Genomic DNA, 23,033 nt, shown 5'->3' on the forward strand with positions numbered 1-23,033 from the left:
ATTCCTGTGGTTTTCTAATCCTATGTTTCTTATGTTTCCGCATTTCATATGAAATGAGGATTTTTTTAGCCAACTACAAGTATATAACCAATGCCTATTAGTTAAGTGACCCATGCGGCATTGTCGCAGACAGTAATGCTATATAGTAATCACAGTGATGTGAAGATGATGCCGGCTTATCAATTGCACATTTATTTAATAAAGTTGCTAAATGATTCGCTGCTTTTCCCAAACGAATTCAGTGAACCACCCTGAATATCGTGTAGTGGCAGGCAGCACTCCTTGATTTTTCTGGTCCCAATTCATGGCTATGTACTAAACTGATTTGCTTGATCTCTGCCACAGTTTCCAGCCAAATATTTCAGTAGGAGTATACACATCATTGTCACCACTTCTGAAGCCACATAAAACTCATGGTTTTGAACCTCTTGGTGGCGGTGGAGAAAACAACACCATGTGTTGCTTTCCAATCGATGTCAGTGTCTAAATTACAGTGTAATCAATAGTAGCATGGAATCATAATTAGGCGATTATGACGGACTTAAATCCTTGTCTGGATTATGAATGCGACGTGCGTGTTGACAGATCTGCATCATGAATGGTGATACCATAAGAATATGCTTGGACATATACTACTTGGTAGGTGGTTTAATTTCCACATAATGATTGTTTTAATTCAGTTGCGCTCATCCCTCGAGCTACAAGCATCCTTGAGATCCAATGGGCATGATCATATCATACAGAATGGTTATTTCCGTTATGACTTGTGATTAATGAAAAGGGGTTAGCCCGGTTCAAAAAGAATTATACAGAATGGCACACAAGGGAAATTTAGATCCAATGCACGTTCATGCCATCCCCTTCTCTTCTTTGCGGTTCTTATAGATTCATGTTCCAGTCACTTATTTCAAAAGTCAGAACTCATGGAAAGAGACCAATACCCCCTCCGTCTCAAAATAAGTGTCTCAATATTATGCTAGGTTTAATACAAAATTATACTAAGGTTAAGAGACTTATTTTGAAACGGAGGGAGTAGTATATTTCAATAGTTCCCAATGGATTTATAACACCAATCACAACAAATGCGAAACTACTTAGGCTAAATAAAATTTCGATGCAAGGATTGATTGAGACCGAAAGTCTTGCTGGCCGCATAGAAAAAGTTAGCGCGATAGTAGTTGGAGACCTGGACGTCGAGAATGTATCCTGTGCAACGCCCCAACTCATGCACCAGGTGCGCCAATGGCCAACCAGCCGTCGGATTAAAAATGAAGGGACAGAATCCATCTACGATGTGGGCTGCTGGACATTTACAAATTAGACCTTGTAGTGCTGCTGAATCATACAAAACACGCTTCCAGAGTCAGTCATGTTCTCCCTTTGACCTCCCTTTTACTGCTGAACCAGGAAGCGCCTATCTCAGTCGAGACAATATCAAGTGGAAACCACGTATTTAATGGAATCCTGAAAACCTCAGCCTAGCCCGTTGGATGCTATTTGTATGGACCAGATAGAATCATAACTGCTATGCCCTATTTGCACAAAAACGCCCGCAACCAGGGATGCTATTTTACGTATACACCCTCAGGTCTAACAAGTAATTACAGCGTACATCCTTGCCCCTTATTTCCACTTTTTTGTCAGCCAAGTAGGATTTGTAAGCCATGCGCTGTGCCTATACTTCACCACACATGCGTGCCATGTACGTTTGGATTTAAATTGAAAAACTAGCTCAATGGATACCAAAACTGTACCAACAAAATCACATTTGGGAAACCAAAAGAACAGACAGTCAATGCCCCAGACCAGACAACAGAAAACTGAAGGAAGCTAATTTTAATATAGTCTACTAGTATCAGAATTCACTTGCAGTAATGCATGCATCGCTTCAACAACACATACATTAGTTAAGGCAAATGTTCCAACCGCATTATGCTAGGGAATTTTGTTACAAGATAGACACATCACTAACTGAACAGCCATAGTAAATCTCACACTTATACATCAAACATTGAGCACACAACTCGAGTACACACGCAGAAGGACGTATCAGTGCACTACTACGACTCCAAACAACAGTCTTTTTTGTTGTTGAAATCTGCATATATCTTTACTGCCACCAGAAAACCTGAAAAATAAGAGTTGAACTTTTTTTATACATAATACATTAAAACGAGTTTAACAACAATCTATGCAAATAGATACAGTAGTGCATGTCATCTTTATTAGCAAAAAAAGAACAGAATTATTTTCCAAACCAGCTCATTTCTTATTTCCCGTCGTACTACACAAATAATTATGCATACAACAAAAAGTCAATTTGGAGGACGGGTGCATTGAAGCCCGATATTTGGAATAGTGTCAAAATTCTATTTTGAAGTTTCAAAATGTTCTGAAAACAAATCAACATGGTTATATGGATGTATATTACACATGTGTAAATTTTGATACTGAAATAAGTAACCATGTGAGTTACACAAAAATGACAAAATCGTTTTTTTTTTGGAAAGATGAACTGAGCGTGCATTATTCACTATTTGAAAATCACCATTTTGTCATTTTTCTATAGCTCACATGTTTATTAATTTCGTCACCAAACTTTACACAACTGCAATATACATCCATATGATCACGTATAATTGTTTTCGAGTTTTTTAAGAACTTTAAATGTGATTTTAAAATTATTTAAAATATGGTCCTCCAATAATTAATCTAGTAGCAATGGCAAACACATACATTAATCAAGGATTTTTCTCTCACTGTCACTCACACTACTAGCACCACACACACAATAATTAATCTACAAAATTTGCAGCAGCGCATACAAGCCCTACACACAGCTCGAGTTTTCTCTTTGATAACTTCCATCTAGACACAATTTTCAATTCAGATACGTATCATCATCTAAATTCCATCTAGACAGTAGGGGTAGCAGTTTATAGATAAATAACAATTTTCATAGACAGTAGAGCATGCCATGGTTACACAGAGCACACACGCCAGGCAGCAAGCCAACAACACATGAATAGTCATAGATGTGTGCTATAACAGTACCACACAATAATTATGAGCAAATGAATTATACCTCGCAATTTCTACAAGACCAAAATCTGGACAGTATGACATCGATGGGGAATGCTCGAAGCACCGGGCCAAAGCACAGAAGACGAACACTACAGATGCTCATACCTTGGGATTAGATCTAGTATGACATCGATGGGGAATGCTCGGAGGACTGGCACTGTTGGCCGGAGACGAATCAGAAGCGCCGCTCGCTGGCCCTGCCCGGAACGCCACTCGCCGGCCCTGCCCGAAACGCTCGGAGACTCGCACGCTTGGCCGGACACAACCGCCGGAGAGGAATTAACCGCGCCGCTCGCCGCTCGCCAGCCCAGTACGGAACGAGGGGATCCTGCCAGAGGGAAGCATCATCTCCCAACAGGTCTCCTAACCCTAGCGAAAGAATTTCGAATCTGGATGATTTTTCCTTTCGAATCGGGATGATACCTCCATGGGGAAAGGCACGGGACGGCTCAGCCGCCATGGGATGTTTCTGTACCTAAGTTACAGGATTCTTTCGGGGTTCAATTTGCAAATTGTACCTCTTTCCATCTCACAGCGTACGCATCCAATCCAACGGCACACGTTTGGGTTTCCATGTTTCCTCTGAATGTATGTTCTCATCTCAGTCTCCCTCTCGAGCTCTCCTGTACTAGTCGACACATACCTTCCTATCACACTTTTTCTCTTTGTCTCTCTCCTTTTCTCTCCTGGGTGACCGTCATTGGCATTGAAGCAACAACACATGCAAGCGGCTGCCACAGCCGGAATCGTCCAAAGGTTGCTCGTTGTGCTGCGTGTATATCTATATCTTTGTACATTATACTCATATACACAAATGGAGTAAGAAATTATGTACAAGGTAATAAAATCACAAGGAGAACCTAGTTTTACATTACATAATTATCATCTCCTAAAACAAAGATCTAATGTGCTCTTGCTCTCTAGTTTAACATCGTCATTTGTATCTGCAACTGTTTATCTACACATACACTACATCTTTTTTACAGAAGCATTCACAGATAGATTGATCACCATGCAACTCCTAGTAAGTTGAAATAGATATCTTAAAATGCTAAAAAGGAGAAAATGGATGCAAGTCGAACATTACCTTGAAGAGCAAACATTTTTTGTTTAAAGATGAGCTTGCAAGTGAACATTTGGAGAGGACCTGAAAAACACAAACAACACCTATTTTCTGATGTACATTCAAAAGAAAAGGATAAAACAAAAGTGATCTGATTGGATAACATTTATCTTTATAGTGCCGAAAATTCAGTACTATTTGGTCCGGATTTCTGTACCAGATCATGGTTCTTACTACTAAAATCATGTTTGAGTGTCGATTAGAAGAATCTGTTCTCACTTGCGGGAACAGGTTAAAGCTTTTATTGTTCCTTTTCTGTTAATTCTTTGTAAGCTGATATATATGTTACAGGAAATGCAAACCACAAAGGAAAGAATCCTAACCTCAAATTCCTCTTCAGTAACCTGAAAATGTTATGTACCTAACAAAATTGTGTGGTTCAGGTGAAGAAGCATAAAATCAAATAGAGTGTTGGTCCTATGAAATTTCACATATACAACTAGTACATCTCTACGGATTTAATACAGCTGCCAGGGACATAATTAAGCACTGTTGTTCAAACATCATGTCCTCATGATGAGTTTTCTTGAGCTGCAGGCACCAAAATGACTAAGCTAAGAACAAGCAGCACCCAGGACCCAACAAGGGTATTAATTTAGAGGATCGCTACAATGTACAACTAGTTTGGATTTCACAAAGTTCAGTTTGACACTTTCCATTTACATTTGTTTACAAATCAAGGATCAGAGAGCAGATCCCTTTGTTTATTTCTATTCGAACTATTTTTATGGGGGATACAAGTTACATTCTGCTTTTAAGGTTGGGATGCAAGAGCTGCAAAAATATGTTACAATATCCAGACTACACATCGATAGAGAGAGCGCTGGACCATAGGCCTTAACTGTGCACATCGTTAAATTTGGAGGAGCATTGGTCATACTTATCTATCAGTAAAACAAAACGGAAAACAAAGGATGACAGAAGTATGAAAGAAAATATGTCCATAACATTGATAAACGAAGAAGAGAACACGCCTCGATTCTTAGAGCTCCTGCATATGGACCACACTGAAACACTCTCAATGAGCCGCCGCCGGCCGACTGTAAAAAGAACTCGAGTGTGCATGGCCGATTCAGATGGTACGACAGCTGATCGAGATCCAATAGGCAGAGATTATCAGTACAATCCAGAGAGAAAGAGAATACGACTAGGTTTGGGTAAAATTTTCTAACCCAAAGTTCCAGCAGTACACAAGAGGGCGAGAAGAAAACAAGATACTATCGGTCCAGATTACTCGGAAGTCGGAATCATTTAGAGACACTACAAGGCCCTTTCTGCAATGTTCCAGCAGCCCACATAGTAGATAGGTCTTGTCCCTTCATTTTAATCCGACGGCTCATGGGCCATTGGCGCACCTGGTGCATGAGTTGAGCGTTCCATAGGATACGTTCTCCCTGGACGTCAGGTGAACCTAACCATGCCCCGGAATGGCTCCAAACAAGGCAAGATCACACGCACCCGTCAAGCCCATCAAAGGCATCAATGCCGCTTGTGTCCGCATCCCAAGCAACCGGCTGCGCAGCGGCGAAGGAGTGGCGGAGTTTTATCGCGGCGTAGCTTTCGGTTCTCAGGCACTGGTGGACGATGTCAAGTTGAGGAAGCTGTGCGTGCGTGCGGCAGCGGCCGGTGTGGACTGTGGCGGCGTTGCGTACGTCCGGATTCTGGAGGGGCGTCGGTGTCCTGTGGGCTGTGGCCGTGCGGTCTCGTTGCGTTGCTCGCTGCTGATGCGTTGGCCGTATGCTTCTGTGCCGTCTCGTTGCCGGTGGAGCTGCTTGGCCGGGAGCTAACGTGTGGTCTTATTTCGCAGCGATTTTTCTCCGGCCCTCTCAAGGGCAGCATACATCCACTCTTTTGCTACGTCAATCGCCTTTCGGGACGGCAGTTTTTTCGTTTCGCTCAGAGCCTCGGAACCTTACGAGTTCTTTTTTTTTTGGGTCTGTTTTTTCAAGATTCATTGTCTCAATATATGTCGCGCCTTCCGCACTGCAGCGGAGTGCCAGGAAACAGTTCGGCGGATCTGATAGTATCCGTTTTTCGGTTGTCCAATGCCAAAGTCGCTGAATGCATGATTTTATAGGGATGTCCAATGTAACCGCATTTCAGAGCATAAGGCCTCCTTTGGTTTACAGTAATTTTGTATGAACTCTAGAGAATAAGATTTTTCTAGAAAAAAAAATCTTTGAAGCTCTTTGGTTGGGAAGATTTGGGTTGGTATCGCCACCATGACATCGCAGTGCTCGATAGCACCGTTGTAAGGCTGTCAGCAGTTGCGTCATGGAGGGGGCGACGGGGGAGGGCAGGATTGGAGCTGCACTTATCACTACAGAGGACGAGATCCTAATGTGTCTATAACGTGGTTAGGTTTATTGAATTTTTATTAGGGGGTATGACAATTTTGTCCTTCAATTTAGGCATGTCATTTGTATGTGTATCATCGAAGATTATAATGTGGTTAGATTTATTGAAACTGCTATCATTGTCATGCTACTGCGGTCTTGTAGATGGTTCGGCATAACCTGTGGGGTGTAGATGGCTCTTGTGATGTGTTGTAAATATGCAATGGGTGTTCTTTGCGCGTAGGGTTGTATGGTATTCGAGTCCGGTTTTTCATATAGACTAGATGAAGGTTTTTGATTTGGTCTTCCTTATAAACCGGATCACGGTTTTCGACCTGGTTTTTCTCATAAACCGGCTCATTTTTCTTTGAATAGAGACCCTCCCCCCCCCCCTCCCCGTTGACATGTTGGAAAAAAGAAGAGGGCCGAGGCTGAAAAATGATCAGCATTCGTTTCAGCTCTCAGGACAAATGAAAATTTAGATTCAATCCTCCCTTGGATGAGATATCTTTCTCAAAATTGCAAGAAAAAATCAAGAATGTTGCCGATGTGAACTTGCAAATTTTTTAATCAAGGAATATCTCTTGGTTCTTGCATACTTTATGTGGTGCATAAATTATCATATTTTTGATGGAATTTTGCATGTTTAATTACATATTGGAATATTGGATATCATGCCCAATGTCCATGTTTTTTTCTACACAAACTTGAAAATTTCCAGTTTTTTCTTCATTCAATATGAGATGCGTGCACAACTGAACGCTCAAATTTTGTGTTTCTAGTTCCCACATTAGGGCAATTCCAACACTGTCACCAAATTGACAACACCAAATGTCCGAGAAAATGTTCGGATGTGTCCATGGACAACGGTAGGGAAACCGGCCATCCAACCGTAGTCATCAAATCTGGACAGTGGGCTAGTGACTTACAGCGGTGAGGCGGACCAAGAGAAAAAGACCAAGTAATAAGAGGGCCAGCCGAATGTCTGGACTTGTCCAACTCTTCCCCAGTTCGAGTTTGAGGGATTTGGGTTGTCTGGATTGAGCCGCGGACATTTAGTGACTTCCATTGGATGGTCAAAAATGCATGAACCATCTGGTCCAGACATTCAGGAACGACTTGGTGATCTGCATTGGAGTTGCCCTTAGAGCCTGGTATTTGTAATAGTACTATACTATTAATACACAACAATTTTCTTAGGCAAGGACTTTTGTTTTCCATACATGATGTTGCAGACAACGCTATGTAATCATAGTGATGATGTTGCAGACAACGCTATGTAATCATAGTGATGTGAAGACAAAACCGTCTTATTAATTGCTCGAGTGATAAAGTTGCCGCTAAATGATTCACTGCTTTTCCCAATTGAATACAGTGAACCATCTTTCAATATCATGTAGTGGCAAGCAGTACTCCTTGTTTTTTTTCTAATTCATTGTTGTACTAATATTATTTTGTTCGATGTCATGCCAGTTTGTCACTACTTCTGAAGCCACATAAAACTCTTGGTTTGGGACCTTTTGGTGGTGGTGGAGAAAACAACACCATGTGTTGCTTTCCAATCAATACCACTGTCTAAATAACAAAGTAATCAATAGTAGCATTGAATCATTATTTGGTGATTATACAGACTTAAATCCTTGTCTGGATTATGAATGAGATGTTTATGTTTAACTTTTTGTAGATCTGCATTTCTTTTGTTGCCTGGAATATATCTGCACTATGAGTAAATATATCATGGGAATATGCTTGGACATATACTTTGGTAGGTGGGTTAATTTCCACCTAATGATTATTCAATCCCATCCCCTTTGGTACTCCAGTGAAGCTGCAAGCATCTTTGAAATTCACATCATACATAATGGCACAAGGCAAATAAAAATCAACACACATGAAATTCATGCCACCCCGTCTCTTCTTTGCAGGGGCGGATCCAGCCCAGCAGGCCGCCCCGGGCCGCCTTCATGTACTGTAGCAATTGCTACATGATATAAAGGATCTGGCCTCATGCCCCGAGCTTGAACCTTAGATCCACCACTGCTTTTTTGTGCTCCCCTACTGCATATACAATACTAAGGTCATCTTCAATGCAAAACGCTTAAAGAGGCGCTAAGTGAAATAAAAATATATCATAAAATTGAAAGACCACTTGATGGCTATATGTTCCAATGCTACACGCTACTGTAACAAACATGCGCTAAAAATTGGCCTCTGCACTGATCATTTTGTCCCACACTGTAAAATAGGCTCAAGCACCCGGTTCTTTCTTTTTTCGCCGATGACTCATCTAGCGCACCACCCACGTGTTGATCGACCAGGAAATCAATCGTGGCGCATCTCTCCAAGCGGCCACGTTGGACGTGTCTTGATATCATCAAATACAAAATTACATAGGCTAATAAAATTAGATTTCGCTACAAATAAAACATTAATGTTTTTAGCATGGTTAAGGAAATTCCCATCCTCACGGCAACTCATGGTTCCAAACGAGGCAAGATCACATGCACACATGGCTCCAGGGAGCATACGCTCCTGCTCGCTAAAAATATATTTTGCAAATGTTAAAAAAATTGAAAAATTAGATGTGTTCATTGTCACGCCCAAATATTTAAATTTTCAAAAATATTCCAAAGCTTAACTTGTTAAAATTGTTAAAAATGAATTTTCAAATTTTAACGCAGTGTAGAACTTTTTTAGCGTTGAAAAAAATGTAGATAGCGTTAAAAAAGATTGTAACGTTAAAACAATGTTCACGCATTTCAAGAAAAGTATGTGACATTACAGAAAATGTTAATCATGTTTAGAATATATATTAAACATGTATTAAACAATGTTACTGATGTATGTGGAAAATGTACAACATGCATGAAAAATGTAGACATCAAAATACATATTTGAAAAATATTAATCATGTATTTTAAAAATATTAAACATGTATAAAAATGTTTCTGATGTATACAAAAAAATTACAATGTGTACGAAAAAATAGACATCAAGATATATATTTGAAGAAAAAACAATAATCATGTATTTAAAATATGATAAAAATGTATAAAAATTGTTACTGATGTATAGGAAAATGTAAAATGTGTATGAGAAAGTAGACATCAACACATATATATTTTTTAAAAGTTAATCATGTATTTAAATTTTTAAATGTGTATAAAAATAATATTCCCGAGGCATATAAAAAATATACAATGTGTATGAAAAATGTATAATATGTTAAAAAGGACGAGAAAAGAGAAAAAAACAAAAGGTAACCAATAAATAAATAAAAATTTAAGAAAAAAGAAACTGAAGAAAACCAGAAAACACCGTTGCGGACAGTGAAAACCGGATAAGCAAACCACGGAGAAAAAACTCGCGCGTAAGGTACAGTACTAGGCCGGCCTAGTAGTGCCGAACCAGAGACAAGAGCGAATTAGGGCTTGGTACGGGCAAGAAGTAGCTCTCGCTCCCGTTATTTGCCCTCCTTTGTGCTCTCAATAAGCAAAATGCCATGTTTTCGCATACGTTCAGTCATTTTGTGACATAGCAATTCTATACGCTGACCGCAGTAGTCGTTAAGGCAGCGTTGCCTACAACAATGCCCAATAAGGGTGCCTCAACTGCGGTTTTGTTGTTGTTGTTGTTGTTGTTGTTGTTGTTGTTTAATTTTCTATTTTTGGCCTTTCCACTTTTATTCTTTTTTGTTTATTTTCCTTGTGTTTCATTATAATTCTTTTTATTTTATGCCACCTGAATTTTTAAGAAATACAAGAACATTTTTTATATGCATGAAGATTTTTTTCATTCACATGAAGATTTTTTTTCATTCACATGAACTTTAATTTATAACACAATCCCATACCATGAACATGTTATTTTTATTTATATGAACAGTTTTTAACGCATAGGAACATATTTTTCCTAGTGCATGAACATTTCTTTTTCAGCATAATTATTTTTGTTACACTTCAGCATTTGCTCATTCACAACTCATATTTTCCCTCTTTTTTAAAACTGATTTGTAAAATTATTACACTTCAGCATTTGCTCGCTCCCACTTTTCTGCTCTATCTTTCTAGACACCAATATCTGGCGGGAGCGTTTTTTCCCTACAAACTCTCAAATTGTCGTGCAGTTTTAACTAAAGTTGCCATGGCAACTTTACAACTTTACGTGACTTCCATGATCAAAAGAGAAAACTGCCATGTAATGCAAGAAAATGCTAGCGATTTTGTTGTTGTTGCCATCCGCGTGATCTGGATCCAATAACTGTGTGGGTGTCCCCCGAGACCTCCCCGGGGAACGTTCCCGGTTAACACTTCCCATCTTTCTTCTCATTTCCGGTACTCCATAGAAGATCGCATTCCCAAGGAAGAAAGTGTCAATACACCTGAGTTTATTACCAGCAGCCGATAGGCACAGATGCACACATGAATGAATGCCCGGAAGATTTACATTCAGAATGGCAGCCTCCGGCCCTTGTACATATGCTTTAGCTAGCATTTCATACGTAACTACCTACAACTATACTGTGTACATGTATATTAGTATATCTGAAATTTAACCCAACTCTTTACCCTGCCTCTTTCCTTCTCCTTTTGGATACATCAGCCTCCCTTTACTTTCTTTTTTGTTAATAATATATATTATAAATGGCACTAACTACCCTCCCCTAACAGGCTGTTCTTCTTTATACTATGTACAGTTCCAGATCAGGAAGAGAGAGAGGTCAGTTTGCTTTGCTTCTGTGCAAAAAATTTCCTCCTTCTTTACCGGTGCCTAACGCTATTTTGCAGATCAGAAGAATCAATGCTTCTTCCCATCAGAAGTACTCCTTGTGGAAATGGAAGCGCGTCGACGTCTTGTGGCTCATCTCGTGAGACAGTTTCTTCAGTTCTTTGGCCAGCGTCGGCGCGCCGCAGTAGAACACTCCTGCACGAACCAGAATGATCCTTGGTGAGCAAGTGAATGTGTGGAGTTGATCTATGGACTTCACTTGATTTTAGGAATGTAATGTTGTTGCTGATATCAACTGATGCTAGTGGATAGAATGTCTGAGCGAGAGATCATACCAACTGTTGAATTCGGCTGCTTGGCGGCGATTTTGGTGAAGACTTCCCTCCAGTTTGGCCTGGCAAAGTGTGTCCTCACCTGTCAAGTGCACAGCAAATGTTTCAGTTGCAGGGAGGCAGACATGAAAACACAAACTAATCATCAGATAGTTTGTGGATACTTGAAGACGTGCTTATATGGTGAATATTGTGATCCATTAATAACTGAAAGAAAGAAAGTTTACCCTGGTGCCCGAGACGATGTCGAGACCATGTTTAGCATGGTTCAGAGCTTGGACCATCGACAGCAGAGTTGTTCGTGCATCACGCTCCTCATACACGCTCGTAAGATAATTGTGCAACTCTATGACACCCTGGTTAAGATTGCATGACGAGTAGTTCATTCATCAGTGAAGTAAAAAACATTGCTGGGTTATCTGTAAAAGGAAGGCATGCACTCCTACCTTCTTGTCCATTTCGGCAACCTCATTCATCACTCCTTTGAACCATTCAAACGACATGGGCTCGCGAGTAACCCAGTAAAAATGTGCGCGGCTTGTTCTATATGATCTCTTCCTGTTGCTGCTAGCTGTTGAGACACTGAAGCTGTTGGCACTGTCCTCAGACCTACTAGTTTGAGTAGTCTCCATTGCCAAGTCCTGATAGTTACCGAAAATCATGTAAGCTATCTCAGGAAACTGTCAAAATGCAAACAAAATAGGTTGAAGCAAATACCATCAGCTCATCAGCAAGCTTAATATTGTTAAGTAGGTCCTTTAGAATGCTTATGAACGGTGTTGCTCCAATTCCAAGGCCGACTAGAAGCAGAACATCGTAGTTTCTGAAATCCTGTGCAGGGGCACCATATGGACCATCTACAAGCAATTTTGGTGGGACAGTGGTTCTAGGTTCTGCCGCGCCTAACTCGCTGAATGAAGTTCTTCTGTTCATGTGCAGCGAGTAGTGGTTCTCGGCAAATATGCGCTTGAGCTCTTGCGTCCAGTCTCCATTTGTGCGAATGTGAACAGCGAGGTAGTCATCTCCAGGAGCTGAGGTGATGGAGAAAGGATGCCTGAAGAAGAAAAATAGAGCAGAAGCAAGGTGAATTGCTGTGCTAAAGACTAGGCCAAGTAGAGAAGCAAGAAGGCTGTACACACCATTCAAATGGAGAGATCGTCGGACACTGAAGAAAGATATACTGTCCACTCCTATATCGAAATCCGTAGGGCTTTGACATTTGTATTGTCAGTACACTTCCAGGTAGAAGCATCACCTGAGTGAATCAAGTTTCTATAAGAACATGCACTTGGTTACCTAGTTCCATGCATGTGAACATATTCTGGTAAATGGATGAATATTGCGTGTACATTATTTCCTATATAAATTTCAGAATAACATTTAACCCCCTAAAATGATATAGTAAAAAAAAACCTGAAACTCATTAAACAGGTTGACTAATATAGTCCCTCCTTCCATCTATATAGGGCCTAATGCGTTTTTCGAGGCTAACTTTGACCAAATGTTAGAGCAATAATATATGACATGCAACTTACACAAAGCACATCATCAAATTCGTATGTGAAAGGAGCTTTCAATAATATAATTTTCACATTATGCATGTCATGTAGTATTAATTTTATCAATAGTCAAAGGCGGTCTTGAAAAACGCATTAGGCCCTATATAGATGGAAGGAGGGAGTAATAAAAAACCACTGTGTTCTTATTCATGCCAATCCTAATGATTGAACCTATTGATTCAGAGACAAAAAAAAATTGATACTACAACAGGCAGAGGAGCCCTCAGTGAAGAATAAACAATGAATAATCAACCTGAAATCGTGGAACTTTTGTATAAGGAGGCTGATATAAAGGGACAGCCAATTTGAAAAGGACAGAAATGCGCGAGTAGAGACTACATTCCACTGCGGATGTTTTATAGTGGCAATATCATTTGTATCCCACAAGACCAACACAGCATTGACCATTTTTAGAAATTGCCTCCAGATGTTGATGGAACTGTTTTAGTCTTATCACACACCAACCAATCCATTAATACTAGTGCTGTGTGTGTGAAGGCACTTGGTGCCTGAAGACCAGGCTCATTTGTGCAAAAGTTTAGTAGCAGCACACAATTATCATATTAGTGGTGCATCTTCTTTCGATCGTTTTTTTTATCGATGGAAGCTAGTGCTGGATACTTGCATCTAAGAAATCCACCCACTTATAATCATCAGGAATCTAGTTCTGTTACCTACTTTTTTTACCCTGATTCTGTTACCAACTTACCTTGATGATTTTGACAGTATGAGCATTGGACCGCAAGGCTCGCAGCATCCTCTCGCCGACATAGAGCACCAGAGGGACCGAAATGTACATCCATGTCTGAAAAAACACCAAGAGAAGAAATCAATCACACCATGTCAGCGGGCTGCTGCGGTGATCATCAATGCAGCACCGAATGCTCCAAACAAGGGCCAGCCGTTTGCAATGATTGAGCGTAGTGCAGAAGTCATGGCGGACTACAAACACCGCTGTTTCCACATGATACTGTTCCGAGTAGAAATTTGCACATGGTAATGCACTAATGCTCCAAACGAGACTTCGTAGACAATATGTGCCCCAAGACATTATCTAGAAGAAAAATGAAGCCACTCGAGTTGGCAGCTGTCAGATTACTTGGTGCTTCTAGAACGGTGCGACAGGCCGAGTTTAAAAACCCCCGGGGTGGATATAATATTGGTAGAGTTGAGCTTAGCAAGCATGTTAAGTAGGCTTGTACTGTTGCGAGCACAACCACCAAGAACGTGCTGAACATGGGATTCCTCTCTGACACCCGAACCTTCTTACTACTGAATCATTAGTGTGCAAATGGCGCTTACCTGCCCGCAGTAAAATGCATTAAGATCCTACCCCCATGATGCGTCTCAAAATGGTTTAACTTGCCACTGAATCTCTATCTCTATCCAGCAGAGAAAATTTCAGAGAAGCAAAAGCATTTGGAGATCGCAAAGCGCATCAGAGAACGCAGCGGGCAGCAGCGCATGGATCCCACTACAGAAATGCCCGGCGGAAAGGGAAGAAAAAAAAAAGGAAAAGCGGTGAAACCCCAAAGCGCACACTCCCTCCCATGGATGATGGATTGCACGGGAAGTTTCACCATCACGCGATTCGAGGCCCCTCTCTCTCTTCCTTCCTCTTTTGCCTTTCACTAGCTGCTAGACAGCCTCTTTAATCGGATCCGATCCCTAGAGAGATGCCACCCCCACCCCACCCCATGACCATCCGTCCCCTGCCTCGGCCTTTACAACTCAGCCCCTACCCTTTTTTTTTTGGAAGGAACTCAGCCCCTACCCTTGGCCCCGGAGGCACGGCAATAATTTTAATTTTGAGACGCTGCCGCAACCGCACAGCATGTGAGTACGTACAATGAGGCCATTGTCACCTTAACATTGTTCTCGAGTGGGGGTCACTGGTCACGTAGTACAAGCACACCCATTTACAAAGCGAAGCCACCAGGGAAAAAAGCACTTAATCTTATCCTGGCTACCATAATTCAGAGTTGGGTGAGATGGTAATGGGCACCGAGCAAGCCAAAATTAGTGGCGTGCGTAACGGGGGAAAGGTCCGAGGCGGCAGCGTCCACATGTCCATGGACGGGAGTGAGGAGTTCGTGGCAAATGTGGGGGGAGGAAAGCTGCCGGTCGGTGCCGTTCGTCGCGGGCTCGCGGCCGGGGGCAGTAGGTGGGCCGGAATATACTATCTTCGAACGCCATGTGACCTGGGGTCAAAGCCAGTGGCTCCTTTGACAATGTGGCACTCCAGATATATATGGAGGAACCCGGAAAGGAAGAAAATAAGGAAAAGCAGCAGTGCCATACTACTCCTTGTCAGTGCTTGGAGCCAAGACCAAGGCAGAGTTCATCTTCGTAAGCTTAAAGGCTAATCCTTTGGTTTGCAGGAATTTCATAGGAATTTCATAGGATAGGATTTTTATAAGAATTTTTCCTTTAGAGCCCTTTGGTTCATAGGAATAGATTCCTATTCCTACACAGGATTGGTTCCTATCCTCCACATTTCATAGGAAAATAAAAAAGAACCTAGACTCAATGGAAAAATTCCTTGCAGATTTGGGGTGCTGGATCATTATGTGGGGCGGTGGTAATTACTAAGATGGGTTTGTGACCGCCTCTCGCTCGCTCGCTCGTGCAGGGTGGGGCAGTAAAGTCGTTGGGCTTTAGGATGACGCCTGGTTGTCCATTTATTGGTGATGGATCAGCCCATGTTATTCGGTGATGAATGAACGGATTATGGATGGGAGATTTATTTCGTGGAGAGTGCTACCACTCCACTCCACTCCACTCCACTCCAGTACTGACAACAGTGCTGCCTTCTGTAAAGCAGCTTACGGCTATTCATGGCATTAATAGACAGATCTAATCTAATCTACACTCCTACTCTATCTATCTTGATGATTAGCGTTAGCGATGGTCACCCATTTCAGCACCCAATACAAAACGAAACGCCCTGCCCGCTGTAAAGTCATCGTGGCTAGATCCACCAGCAAGCAAACATAGGACCATGATCACCGAGACTCTTATCTTATCTGCGTTTCCTAACCATGTTTATCATGGTGGCACACATGCGCGCAAATGGCAAGAGTTCAGTCTCCACGATGAGATGGCAAGCGTCCAGACGGTGCTCCGGCGACGTCAACATTGCGGAGCTGGCAACACGACCTAGTGGTGAGTGGAACAAGGAGACGGGCGCAGACCGGAATGGCTCGGCAGTCCGCAGCACAGTGGGATCCGTTCGTCGTGGATCGAGAGCCTCAGACTCCTACCGACACACATCCGTGGGCCGTGGCGTCGCGCGTCAGCAGCTACCACACGCCTAGTGCGGGTGATACACGGCTACTGTCTCGATCTTCCTCTGCCTACCTCGCGCCAAGTCGTCGAACGCGGCCCACATTTATGATCCTAACCGGACAGACTGACCACCATGCCGACCCCATACCCCGTAGGAGTACAGGGCGGAGCACGGAATAGCTGGGCTGTCATGCATTGCACGGCTCACCTCCGGTTTGACCCCGTCGCCACCGACATCAATACTTAAATCGTCTAGCACATGCAGGCAGCTACTACTACCATGTTTTCAGACTAACGAGTGTATAGTATTCTCCTTAAAATTTCTTATATAATAATATCTCGGCTTCGCCTTCTATTTACTGTCGGGGTCACATCACATGGCCGGACTTTTTCGAGGAAGAGGCACGATCCTCCTCTCAACATTCTTATTTCTTTTCTTGGCGCCCGGTTCCTGTCACGGGTAACGGCAAGTCGGCAAGGGCCGTTCCGGGCCTGATGGGCGCGGGGAGAGAGCGTGACATGATGGATCGATCCGTTTTCTAGAAGACGGCAACACGTTTCCTCCTCATCATCAGAAATGTAAAGCGAAGATGGCAACGTAAAGCACCACCACTATACTAGGCCGAAGAGAACAGAACCAAACCGCTCCACAACGGCGTCCGCGAATAAAGCGACCGTGCGCGGACCAGAGCACCGTCGGCCTCGCGAGAGATACGTGTGCTCGAACGAATGAAAAACAAAAAACGTGGGCGGGTGGGCGCGTACCGTTTTCTCGTACCAGCGGCGGACGAGGAAGAGGAAGTAGCCGTGGGCGAGGAGGAGGAGGTAGACGAAGCCGAGGAGGTGGTGGGAGTACCAGAAGGCGTTGAAGCCGGCGAGGCGGTGGAGGGGCGCCGGCAGCCGCGACGCGGAGGCCTCCTTCTCGCCCTTGCGGAACGGGTGGGTGGCCAGGGTGAAGGAGACGGTCATGAGCACCACCATGGCGATGCCCGTCACGCCCTCCACCCCGGAGATGAGCCGCCCGTACGTCGGCTTGGACGCCCCGAACGCGCCCGCCACCAGCCGGTACTCCTCCGGCCCCGACGCGATCACCCGCGGGAAGTCACACGCCAGATGGTTCCCCGCGTGCAGCGTGATCCCCACCACGATCGCCGTCGCGATCATCTGAAACGGACAAGCATTCCTTGTTACCACCTGAACCTGACCCGCGTCTGGTGCACGTTGCTCGCCACATTCGCTCAGCTACACTCCAGCGTGCCACTGTCCACACTCCAGTAGGATCACTAGCTCCATGCCATGGCAGCACTGGGTGGAGTGATAAGAGGACTCGAGCGACCACATGGGCGGCACGCATGATCCAGGGGCGCCGGCGTTCCACGTTACGCGCCAATCATTGCGCGCCACGCTCCCCCGGCTACACGACGCACCACCGCGCCGCGTCGCCGACGGCGACGGCCGAACCACCCGCCCGGCTCGTCAGAGTCCCGGTGGCGGTAGCCACCGCCAGTCTACCTCAGTTACTAATAACGACTGGAAAGAAGGGAAGGTACTACCTTGTGGAAGGTGATGTTGTCGTCGAAGGGGACGAAGAAGCGGGCCCAGGAGGAGCGGAGCCAGGTGAGCGTGTTGCGGCAGACGGGGAGGAGGACGAGCGCCATGTTGAGCTTGAGCGTCTCGGCGGCGCCCTTGGCCGTCGGCAGGCAGTAGCCCATCACCTGGAACGCATCCGTGCGCCGGTACTGCACGAACTTCCACACGAACAGCGCCGCCATGGCCGCGACCCACAGCGCCAGCACCCACGCGCGCCGCCAGTTCTCCTCCGCCGCCACCCGCACGTGCGACGCCGCCCTGGCCACGCCGCGGCCCCACCCGCGCCGCCGCTCCCTCATCCCTTCCCCCCACGTCTGCGGGCCGCTGCCGTCCTCCTCCCCCTTGGCGGCGGGCGGCACGGCCCCGCCGGCGCCCACGCCGAGGTTCTGGCTCCACTGCGCGCCGCTCGCCGTGCTCAGCGGCCGGCTGTAGTTCATGTACGTGTCGCGCTGGAGCAGCAGCGTCTCCAGCTGCCACAGCTGGACAAAAAGCCATCACACGTGTCATCCAGTCGTCCACGTAGCTGCGTACGTACTGTGTACAATTAAGTCCACACGAGTACACGTATTGTACGCACCTCAATGTAGCCGAGGTTCTCCGGGTCGAGCTCCTCCATGATGAGCGCCGCGTACTCCTCCGCCTGCTCCTTGAGCTTCGCCAGCTTGTTCGCCGACGCGCTCAGCACGATCAGCTGCTCGGACAAAACAAAGATCAAAGTTTCTTCAGCGAGAATTTTTTACTACTTTGGACTCGACGAGTGAAGCAGAAGCAGCGGCGCACGTGAAAGTAACAGCAAAGCCGTGACAGTTACCGCAGCGGTAATTAACTAACTAACTAGTAACAGTAACAGCAAGCGTGACTGTAATTGGAGAAGAAGCTTCTTAAACGCTATGGCAATGGAGAAACGAAGATCACCTCCTGTACTTCCTCCCTCGTGATCCTCCCGTCCACGTTGGTGTCCACCCTGAGTTGAATTTGGGGCAAAACAAGAGGAAGAATGAGCATCGAGAATCCGGGACGCGGGAGCTTGCATCGGAAGCCGGGAATGGCCGGCTAAAAGCGGCTGCTTGGGATCCGGTGAAGGAAAATGTAGTATGGGTGGGGAATTCGTTTCCGGTGGTGGTGCTTACATGTCGAAGAAGATCTGGAGCCGCGCGTCGAAGCTCTGGTCGGAGATCTGGAGCCAGAAGTCGTAGAGCTCCTCCTTGGTGATCCGCTCCAGGCTCTGCCGCCGCCGCCGCGCCAGCGCGTCGAAGATGCCCTCCGCGAACTCCTTCGAGTCCACCATTCCTGATCATCGATCGACAGGCACGGCCAAGAACATCATCGCCGTTAATGGTTGCGCAATGGGATGGGAGGAGTGCAAAGTGCGGTTGTTGCCGAGAGAGAAACAGAGTGGGGGAGAGGGATGGTGTACCGATGCACTCGCCGAAGTTGTCGCGGGAGAGGAGGCCGTCGTGGGCGAGGGCATTGAAGCGCTCCTCCACGCGGCGCCACAGCTCCGCGGCCTCCAGGGAGCCGGTGGTGCGGCTGATGAAGCGGAGGCCCTTGAGCGCGCGCTTGGCGCCGGCGCGCGACCGGTTGACCCGCGCCTGGATGCGGCGCCGCTCGCGGGCCGCCATGGCCGCCTCCCGCTGCAGCTCGGCGGGCGTGGGCACGCGCGGGGAGGGCGACGGCGCAGGGGACGGCGACCGCAGCCACGCGAACTTCTTCCGTATCCGCGAGGACGTGGACGAGCAGCGGCTGAGGGGGCCGCCGCCTCCTCCCGGCGCCTCCGGCGTGTGCGGCATCGCGGCGGCGCTGTAGAGCGCGGCCCTGGTGGGCGTGACGCTGCGCACCACCATGGACTCCTCGTCCAGCTCCAGCATGACCTCCACCAGGTCCTCCTGGTCGGCGAGGAATGCCGGGAGCATGCCCCCGCCGCCGCTCCCCCCGGCGGCCGCGGCGAAGAACTCGTCCCCATAGGCGGTGGTGAAGGACTCGTTGTCGGAGGTGTCGGTGTTGGTGGTCTGGTCGTCCGCCAGGCACTCCGCGATGCGCCGGTGGCCCGTCCGCCGCGCGTTGCTCCCGCGCGACGGCGTCCACATGGCCGCTCCCCGCGCCCCCGCCCGCGAGACGTGCAAGAGGAAGAAGAAGCAGAATAAAAATAACCCGGGGCTCTGCTCTCGGTGGGGGCTGCAATGGTAGTTGCGGTGCGGCCGCTTGTATTATGATACGCGCTCAGCTCGCTTGCTATCTCTTCCCGTCGCGCCCCGTGGGCTGGCTCGGCTTGTCGTACGCCCGCGCGCCCGCCGCGGTGACCACCTCACCCGGCGCGGTGACCACCTCTATCTCCTTCTATTCCTCGGCGGCGCGCATGCACGCGCTCGCGGTTTCGCTGGGCTTCGCGGTGCGGTGCGGTGCTCGGGTTTGCTGCTGCCTCTCGCGGACGCTTTATCTTTATACCAAGTCGATATCGCCGCTCGTCTCCGAGGCCCAGAAACGAGCTGCGGGTGCCACGGGTTTGGCCTGGGGCGAGCGCTGCGGTGCTCGGTGCGGCGGCAACCTGCGTACGCGCGGCTGGCCGGTCGGTGTGGGGTGGGGTGGGGTGGGGCTGTGGAACGTGGACCGGACCGCGTTCGGCCCCGGAATCTCAGATGCTTCCAAATGGGTAAAAATGAAGTGGACTGGCGGGAGGGAGCGCCTGGCGACCGTCGACTGTCGCCGTGTGGGTTAAACGGGAGAAGATAGGGGACCGTTGATTCGGAGGGAGACTCTAGTTGCTGCAACTTTGAATAGTTCGTCCAAGAAAAAACTATGAATAGTTTGGTGTTTCTTTTTGCCATGGATTCAGATTTCACACGTACTGTTGCAAATGGGCGAGTAGAGAAAAGTCCAGTATATTTTCAGTCACAATACAATTTTTCTTTTCTTCTGAATATGAAGTTGGGATACAAGTAATGTTGAAATACCCCTGAGATATACAATTTCATATTGACACGAAAGCACTTTCTGATCGTTATTTGGCTCTACCCGCTTCAGTCGGAGTTGATGGGAGTGATTGCTCTAAATTCTTTTTGTATCGAATTCCGGAAAGGATTAGTGATGGAAAGAAAAAACACATATGTCTATCCTATATACCGAAATAGTCCATTCCCACTACTTCTATAATCTGAATATGCACACATGACACGTCATCAAAGTTCCACCATCACATGCACGGCAATTATATTTCATTATTAGTTGATCCCCACCAATTCTATTTATTTCAAATGCACACATGTCATCTTATCGAAGGTCCACCCAACATGCATGAAGAAAAACTATTATATTACAACCTATACTCGATAAATATTTTTTAACTTCACAATAATCCAATACAATATATTATATTTGTTTTTAGTTATATATATTATTAATCCAAATGTTTCATACAATCAAATATATTGATACATATTGCAACATATTCCCGGTGCAACATCTTATTGAAATATATTGCACATTCTATGTTGATTTGCGCAGGAGAGCACCGGCATCGATCTTGAGAGATGTGAACAGATTCTTTGTTGCGGCAAAGTGCACATTCTATGCATATCCACTAGACGCGGCGACTATGGAAGCACTAACCATGAAGGATGGGGTCTACCTTGCATACTCCCTTGGGATCAATAGGTTGCAGGCGGAATCCGACTCTATGAAGCGATCACTTTCTCTAAAGGCCAATCACAAAGGTGGGACTCGGAAAACGGCAATTTATGCGGATTGGGTGGACACGGCGGTGCTAATTGGGACTGTTGAATACAAACATTGTCCTGAAGAAACTAAAGGCGTTGCTCATGGACTTGCTAGCTTTAGTGGTCGAAATAATCTTTCTTGTATCTGGACGATCATCCCCCATATACTTGCTTACTCGGAAAACTCGCGAACGATGTAAGTGTTGCTTATAAAGTAACAAAGCTAGCATTGAAGAAAAAAAGGGCCCTAACAACCCCTGCCATTTTTATTGAGAACTATGTAAATATTTTTCGTTACCGTGGATTCGGCGGTTGCTCGAGGGAAGATGTCTAAATCATGTACTGAAGGAGTCAGCTATTGGAGTTTTAATGATGGCGTCATTTGTTTCTCTGGGATTGAGATAGACATCGCCCCCTATCAGCAGACGCATTGATTTTTTTGTCCTCTGGCCAACTTCTCCTCCGGTAAGCTGATCATACGTCGTCGACGCCACTGTCCTTCTCCGTATTCGGTGGCCTCTCCTGCATCCTCATCCATTTTCCTGCATCCTCCTGTGATGATAGGAGCCGCCATTTCAAAGAACAATATTCCTCATACAGTGTTCATTGTATAGACGTTTAGGTAGGCACAAATAAAGCTTGTGAATACACCTAGCTAACGTACGAGCAGCAACCGCAAGATGAGAAGTTCACCTCTTGTTTGGGAGCATATGTCAAACCTTGCCGGGTTAAATGCCGGATTAAGATTATGCTGTTGCTCTCGAGGGAAAATGGGAGTACTGATTTATTTTTAATAAATACAGGTCAACTACCGGAGCTGCCGGCTGTTGCAATGAAGTTGTGGTACTACTACTGTACTACTACTTCGTCTTGCGTACGTAGCCGGAAATGTCTCCAAGAATATATTGTTGTTGTGTCAATTACTGCTGTTGTTTTCGTAGAAAATGCAACGGAAAAGAAGCTAGTAGCCCGGTTCGAAAATAAAACTCTTCACTCACGTACTACTTACGTGCATCAATTATTGATTGATGAAGGATAGTACTCTTTCCGTAGACTAATATAAACGCTCTTATGTTAGTTTACAAAGGACGTAATAACTAGCAAAGCGCTGAATGTGGGCGGGGTAATGTACGGACGCCCAGACCAGAGGCTCAGGAACTCTCAGGTTAGGCTCCTCATAATGTTGACTCGAAAAATCTGAATTATAGCGTGAACATTGTGACCAATAAATAACAAGAAACCACGTGGACAGGAGGAACCATTTGAGCGCCTAGCGCGGG

The 23,033-nt window shown here is 45.6% G+C and overlaps 1 protein-coding gene and 1 long non-coding RNA gene across 2 annotated transcripts; both read right to left on the minus strand.

The window, feature by feature from the left end:
- Positions 1 to 1,815: 1,815 nt before the first annotated feature.
- LOC125556072 lies at positions 1,816 to 3,632 on the minus strand. The gene is made up of 2 exons (XR_007304989.1): positions 3,190 to 3,632; positions 1,816 to 2,128 (listed from the first exon to the last, which is right to left on the minus strand). It is a non-coding gene; the product is annotated as an uncharacterized LOC125556072 (long non-coding RNA).
- A 7,271-nt stretch (positions 3,633 to 10,903) lies between these two features.
- LOC125509259 (respiratory burst oxidase homolog protein E-like) lies at positions 10,904 to 20,489 on the minus strand. Its single transcript, XM_048674191.1, has 13 exons — positions 19,458 to 20,489; positions 19,171 to 19,330; positions 18,956 to 19,004; positions 18,618 to 18,731; positions 18,004 to 18,519; positions 17,216 to 17,614; positions 13,872 to 13,967; positions 12,743 to 12,858; positions 12,321 to 12,657; positions 12,050 to 12,244; positions 11,831 to 11,959; positions 11,607 to 11,685; positions 10,904 to 11,466 (listed from the first exon to the last, which is right to left on the minus strand). Exons 1-13 carry the CDS (start codon positions 20,125 to 20,127, stop codon positions 11,357 to 11,359), a joined length of 2,970 nt encoding a protein of 989 aa, XP_048530148.1. The 5' UTR covers positions 20,128 to 20,489; the 3' UTR covers positions 10,904 to 11,356.
- Positions 20,490 to 23,033: the final 2,544 nt, after the last annotated feature.

Source organism: Triticum urartu, chromosome 5 (assembly GCF_003073215.2).
Source record: "Triticum urartu cultivar G1812 chromosome 5, Tu2.1, whole genome shotgun sequence".
Classification (NCBI taxonomy): domain Eukaryota; kingdom Viridiplantae; phylum Streptophyta; class Magnoliopsida; order Poales; family Poaceae; genus Triticum; species Triticum urartu.

What these genes read in the sequence shown, in the direction of transcription:
- LOC125509259 (XM_048674191.1), bottom strand. Translation starts at nt 20,127, where the DNA reads ATGTGGACGCCGTCGCGCGGGAGCAACGCGCGGCGGACGGGCCACCGG. An exon ending in CGAGGGAGGAAGTACAGGAG is followed by an intron (nt 18,732 to 18,955) that starts GTGATCTTCGTT and finishes TTGTCCGAGCAG; the next exon opens with CTGATCGTGCTGAGCGCGTC. An exon ending in TTGCCGAAATGGACAAGAAG is followed by an intron (nt 11,960 to 12,049) that starts GTAGGAGTGCAT and finishes AATCTTAACCAG; the next exon opens with GGTGTCATAGAGTTGCACAA.